At 48.3% G+C, this 6896-nt stretch overlaps 1 protein-coding gene across 1 annotated transcript in view; it reads right to left on the bottom strand.

Annotated features, from left to right (window-relative positions):
• Window positions 1-6896, bottom strand: part of ITSN1 (intersectin 1) — a 69277-nt gene that overhangs the window by 60243 nt on the left and 2138 nt on the right. Inside the window, exon 3 of the mRNA XM_027637582.1 lies at window positions 5939-6002. Coding sequence (XP_027493383.1) covers window positions 5939-6002 — 64 coding nt within the window. The remainder of the gene's footprint in view (window positions 1-5938; window positions 6003-6896) is intronic.

Below are 6896 nucleotides of genomic sequence, written 5' to 3'. Positions count from 1 at the left end.
GGATTCTGACTAATTCCCACTCAAAATAATTATGCCAGGCTAAAAATGATCATGAAACAAGACATTATTTGAGCTGAGAACTCCTTGATTTCTTTCCTTGGATGAATAAAATTTTTCAAGTGGTTTTTCAACTCTTGAAGGAACTAAAATGAGGCATCGAGAGAAGGACCAGTGGAGTTGTACAAAAACTCTGCAAAATGACACCAGTGAGACTACACAGTCCTCAAACAGCACCACAGAAAGCAAATCCCAGAGTTTGCAAATCTGTACTTGAGCTACACTTAAAATAAAACACTCTTTAAATCCATGAGCTTCACCCCCTGCATCCCATCCACGAGTGTGTAAATGTGTTTTCAATTAAACAATAGCACTCGAGATGAAACATTGAGCCTGGACCTTGAATAGGCTTTCAAGGAAAGGAGTCTGACTTAAACAGTCTGCTTTTTGTTCCTTCCCCTGCTAGTGAAGAAAACCCAGCTCAGCAGGGAATAGGGGTGGGAGTTTGGGGGGAGAAGCAGGAAGAAGAATGTCAATCCCTGCCACTGCACACCAGAGAAACCCAGAGCAAATGCACATTAAAATGGAATCAGCTGTAAACTCAGTTTTAAACATTATGCTGGTTTCTCTGTTGGAAGAATTAAGCACAGATTTTGGGGTTGGAATAACAGAGAATGTAAGTTCATGCACATATTTACATGTCATGGATGGTCTGGTTGGACTGGAGCTTTATTTCTCATCAAATCCCTCCCAAGAAAGTTTTCACGCAAGTGTGTGAAAAGCTACCCAAAAAGTACCACAGTGACCTGACAGCTGCTCATCCAAGGACACAGCCAGGGAAATGCAGTGGCAGAATGGAAACCTTCCAACTCCAAAAAAAGTCCAAAAACTTGAAAGAGGTAGATCCCAGCAGGGGTTTGCAAAGGTCAGCCCTGGTTTAGATCACCAGCAGCACGAGAGACACTCCAAAGCTTCCCAGTTCTCCTAAGACAGCATTTTCTGAGCTGTAGCTGTTCTTAATCCACCAGCTCTGATGTCCTGGGACTAAATAACAGTGATGAAAATCTGGGAGCAGCATTTAAAGGAAGTCTGGAGAGGAAACTGTCAACACTGAGGCTCAAATATTTATATCCTTAAAAAGTATGTGCTGCACCAGTGCCTGAAAGATGGTGAATCATGGAATGGGGTTGGAAGGGACCTGAAAGATCATCCTATTCCACCAGCCCAGGTTGCTCCAAGCCCCATCCAACCTGGCCTTGGACACTTCCAGGGATCCAGGGGCAGCCACAGTTTCTCTGGGAAACCTGGGCCAGGGCCTCCCCACCCTCCCAGCCAGGAATTCCTTCCCAATATCCCATCTCACCCTGCCCTCTGGCAGTGGGAAGCCATTCCCTGTGTCCTGTCCCTCCATCCCTTGTCCCCAGTCCCTCTCCAGCTCTCCTGGAGCCCCTTTAGGCCCTGGAAGGGGCTCTCAGGTCTCCCTGGAGCCTTCTCTTCTCCAGGTGAACCCCCCCAGCTCTCCCAGCCTGTCACATAATCAGCTTATCTGTTCATCCTCAGTGGCTTCTACACCTGGCAATTCCTAATTTATCAAATATAAACCTTTCTCTGACTGAGCACAGGCAGAGGCCCTCAGTGGGTTTCATCCCTGGTCACGACAGTGCAGGAAGAGCAAAGATCCCTCCATGGGAACCCCCATCTCCAGGCCCACTTTTCTGCTGGGACACAGCAAGTCTCTGCATTCTGCACCAGGAACACCAACTGCCCAGGGATCAGACACTTTGATGGGCACCAGGTTCTCTGCTTTCACTGAACTCCAATCCACAGAAACACCAGCAGCTTCTCATTCAGCATCTGACCTTCTGGGAACTCATTTACACCAACAGCTTCATTACTCAAATTAGAAGCACAAATTGCACTGAAAAGGATTCTGTGCAAACCCCAGAATTCACACACAGTCTTACAACATCTCAACAAAAACCACCTTCTGACAAAATCTTCATGCAAAAATAGGACCAATTTCCATTTCTAATCACAGAACTCAGATTTTGCAGAACAAACATCACTGGGATGCAGCAAGTGGCTGCCAGCAAAGAGCCCCTCATTCCACTGCTCTGCTCCCAAGGACATTTGGAATAATGTGGTGCCCTTAAATTGGTTTGGTTGAAGGTCTGGCCGGATCCAGAGCAGGGCAGTAAATGGATTAAACCCTGACTGACTATTCATCAGATTTTAGAGAGGCCAGCCCTGAGTTTATTTCTAATGACGAGGGCTCAGCATCATCCCAGGGCTCAGGGGCTGACAGATCAATCCCCTATGGATCTTTTCCTGCTCCTTTCTCTCATCTTTCCTGCAGAATGCAAAGACAACTTGATTATTTTTGCATTTCTGAGGCACAGAAACTGAGCACGTGCAGTTTTCCCATGAAATATGCTCATAATTAACACACAAACCATCTCTCCATGAAAACAGCCCAGTGTTAGAACAAGGAAACCTCCCTGCAGTTCCAAAATCTGGATTTATTTAGCTTTACATTCTCATATTGGATCACACAATCCCATGTTGGGCTATAAAACTCAGCCCTAAACAGAGAGCAGAAACGAGGTCTGTCCCATCAGCCACGTCACGGATCCGTGTGGAATAAGTTACAACTCCCAGAATTCCCACCAGTTTTGCCCCCACTTGGACACCAAGCGAGGAAGGGTGGGAGGGAAGCAGGTGTCAGAAATAGGGAAGTCCCCCAAAGGCTTTGCTCTGTCCTGGACAGGTAACTCCAAATGCCTGGAGAACACGTGGCATTGCTGCAGTTCTCCTTCCACTCCAGAGGGACGGGACACTCCCAAGGGGCTTTTGGAGGCTCCCATTCCCAGGGGTTCTAAGGAAAGGCAGATTATTGCTGCTGAGGCACAGTTACCTCGCAGGCCCAGCTCAAAGCCTAATTAGAGGCCTCTTAATTGATCCCCAGCTTGGAGGAGCCCAGAGCTGGTAAAGGGTAGATGAGTGCAGGAGGTGTCAGCACAGACCATAATTCTGCCACTCCTTTGCTCCACTGAGGGCCCAGAGACTTATTTTATCTTAAAGGAATGAGCAGAAGGGACACAGGAGTTCTCAGTGCTAAAAACCAGGGAGCTTCTGTTTTTAAGGACTGTAAATTCTGGAGAAGCTTTTATTAACAGCAGAAAGGAGAGATTTATCAGGTATATTCCAGATATATTCCCTGTGTGTGTCCATCCATCTCCAACTGATCCTTTAGGAAACAAAGGCCAGGCTTTTATCAGATAATCACAATCAACTATTTAAAATAAATGGAATAACTAAGAACAGGAGAACACTTCCAAAACACAACACACAGACAGACACTTCCATGTGGACTCCCCATCCCTGGAAGTGTCCAAGGCCAGGCTGGACAGGGCTTGGAGCAACCTGGGCCAGTGGAAGGTGTCCCTGCCCATGGCAGGGGTGGTACTTAATGCCCCTTCCAACCCAAACCATCCTGGGATTGGGATTCTGTGATTTCTTGGATCAGAAAATTAATTCAGGAGTTTTACAAGTTGCTCTAACTCAGAGGAACAACTTTCCTTCCTTAAGGACTCCTGTCCATCCCCTTCTCTCCCTCTAACAATCAAATGCCATCTCCAAACCCCAAACCCATTTATTCCAGAAGTAAAGGCTGGTGGAAAAGCAGTTTTATGCAGCTTGTATCTCTCAGAGATTTTTGGTTCATTACTCCAGAACTGCCCCTCTAAAGCACTCCTGGATCTATACACAGATTTTTACTTCAACATTTACTTCTCTAAATTCAGAGTTGATTGAAAAAATGAGAGAGACAGAGAGAAAGGAATGTTAAAATGCTGCTTTATGATTTACAAAGGCAGCTTGAATAAGTTTTAGTTCAGCTTCATTAACAAAAATGTGCAAGTTCAGGTCTTGTCTCTATGACAACTCCAGAGGGAGTGGAATGATTCCCTTCCTCTCAAGAGCCTGGAAAACTGAATAATTCAGAGAGGAAGAGATCCTCAGTCAGACTATTTACAACTGTTCAGTTCTGCGAACACCTATTTAAAGGCAATGCCTGTGGAAGATTTTTGGAGAAAGGATGTCTTGTTTAAGACAAAACTTCTTTCCTTGTTTAATTCAGAGGCCAGAGAAGCTCCAAAGGGACATTTGAACTTTCACTGAGTCTTCAGCAAATAAGAAAACCAGACCAGCTCTGATATTTGTAAGATGAAGATAATTAGAAAAGAAAATAAGGCTTTGATTTAAAAGCCATGTGAATCTGGGCATGCAGGCTTCCAAAGGGAAAAAATATTTCTCCTTGGACACTTCCAGGGATCCAGGGGCAGCCACAGCTTCTCTGGCCAACCTGGGCCAGGGCCTCCCCACCCTCCGAGCCAGGAATTCCTTCCAATATCCCATCTATCCCTGCCCTCTGGCAGTGGGAAGCCATTCCCTGTGCCCTGGCACTGCATCAGCAGGTCTGAGTCTGGCAGGTGGAGCAGAAACACCTCCAATTCTGCAGGAAAAACTGGCACTGTGGAAACATCTGTGCTGTGCCACACACAGGGATGCACATCCTCATCTGGCTGAGCTCACCAGGAGGAGGAAAACTTGCAAGCTTTCAGTGACTCCAACTCCAGTGGAGACACTCTCTGCCAGTCTGAGCTCCTGTAACAAATCCCATCCTGCCCAGGCTCTCCCATCACAACATTTTCAACGCTGCTCACTGTGCTCAGCAATTGTGTTAGTCCAGTTCCAACAAAGCTGCAAGTGTTGTCATTGGGAAGGAGGGTTTGAAACTGCCAAATTTACAAATGTACAAATGCCATTTGCAAAGGCTCCCTGCTGCCAGGGCCTGAGCTGGGCACCACAACACTCAGCCCCAGCACTGCAGCTTTGCCTTTGGAAAGCACGTGAAAGGAGTTGTGATATCACAGAATCCCAGAGCCATCAGGGCTGGGAGAGACCTCCAGGATAACTCAGTCCCACCCCAGCACCTCCAGGATCACCCCTAATCCATGTCCCCAAGGGCCACATCCAGACACCTCTGGAACACTCCCAGACACAGGGACTCCACCACCTCCCTGGGACACTTATTCCAAGGCCTGACCACCCTTTCCAGCAGCAAATTTCTCCTCCTGTCCAACCTGAGCCTCCCCTGGCACAGCTGGAGGCCGTTCCCTCTCCTCCTGTCCCTTGTTCCCTGGCAGCAGAGCCCGACTTCCCCCGGCTCCCCCCTCCTGTCAGGGGGTTGCAGAGCCAGAAGGTCCCCCCTGAGCCTCCTTTGCTCCAGGCTGAGCCCCCCCAGCTCCCTCAGCCCCTCCTGCTGCTCCAGCCCCTTCCCAGCTCCGTTCCCTTCCCTGCACACGCTCCAGCCCCTCCATGTCTCTCTTCCATGAGGTTCCAGAACTGGACACAGCCCTGGAGGTCCCTCAGCAGTGCCAGCACAGGGGACAGTCCCTGCCCTGGGCTGTGCCCACACTATCCCTGATCCAGCCCAAGTGCCTTTGGTCTCCTGCCTCCCTGGGCACATCCAGGCTTGTGTCCATCCCCTGTCACCAGCACCCCCAGGGCCTTCTCCAGCTTTCCTGCCACCCTTTCCCCAGCCTGGACTATTCCAGGGGGTTGGTGTGACCCAAGGGCAGGACCCAGCACTTGGCCTTGTTGTCCCTCACACCATTGGCTCATCCATCCCCCAGATCCAGCTTGTCCAGATCCCTCTGCAGAGCCTTCCTGCCCTCCAGCACCAACTCTGCCACCCAGCTTGTGTCACCCACATCCAGATCATCAGTAAAGACATTAGACAGGACCAGCCCCAACCCTGAGCCCTGGGGACCCCAGCTGGATTTGGGTCCATTCCCACCCCCCCAGTCCCTGTCCCAGTCTGGCCCAGTAAATGTCACTCTGCTGGAGCCGCCCTTCTCCCACCCCATCCCATACTCACCATATCTGTGCTAACACTGGCTGAGGTAACCCAGACTGAAAAAAAAAGTTCCTGGCTTGATCACCTGGAAAATAAATAGGACATCTATAAATACCTGGCAGAGGGGAGGGGAGATCAGGACTCAAAAATATCTGTAAGAGAAGCAACAGGAAAACCATAAATAGTTAATGCCACACTTACATAACAGAGTATGAGGCCAAAACATATTTGGGGATTTGTAAACCCACCACATATTTCCAACAGGCACCTGCTGGAACAGGGAGCACCACCCAGAGTCCCCTGGGAATGAACATTTAGGGAAACTCCTGGCTCACAGCCCCCAGGCTGGGTTAAAGGCTCACATGGAATCACATGCCTTGTGGAAACAAGAAAAGTTTTCCTTCCAGGAAAGTCTGTACCAATATAAACTCTACCCTGGATTTTTTGGAAGCGCAGTGCCAGTCAGACAGCACAAACTAAATAAAGTGGTAAATAAAGTTGAATAAAGTGATAGGCCACTATTAAAGTAATTAATGCTGTATTTCAAAGTCATTTTCCAACTATCAGTGAAAAGTAAGGATACCAAAACAATGACAGAGGGATTAGGCACTTGGGGATGCTGTGGCCTGTAAATGAAAGTCATGAACAAATCAGAAACAGGAGTAATTATCAAAGGAGGTCAATCAAAGTGGTAGGATTTTGTACCATATGTACCATTTTGTACCATGGACCAGGAACAGAAACCATGGGGTTGGACACTCAGGGGAGTGTGGATGTGAGGAAACTCCACTGAGGAGCTGATCCTGATTTCCCACTCTAGAAATCTTCCTGATGGATGAGAGAGCAGGAAAGCAAAACACTTCTGTACCTTTCATTTCAATTGAGCATCACTGGAGAGGGATGTTGGACAAGGGAGAGAGGGACAGGACAAGGGGGAATGGCTCCCACTGCCAGAGGGCAGGGAGAGATGGGATATTGG

Source organism: Corapipo altera, unplaced genomic scaffold, assembly GCF_003945725.1.
Source record: "Corapipo altera isolate COAL_440 unplaced genomic scaffold, ASM394572v1 0, whole genome shotgun sequence".
Taxonomy (NCBI): domain Eukaryota; kingdom Metazoa; phylum Chordata; class Aves; order Passeriformes; family Pipridae; genus Corapipo; species Corapipo altera.
Note: the sequence above shows the minus strand (reverse complement) of the source record. Positions and strands in the feature narration are given on the sequence as shown.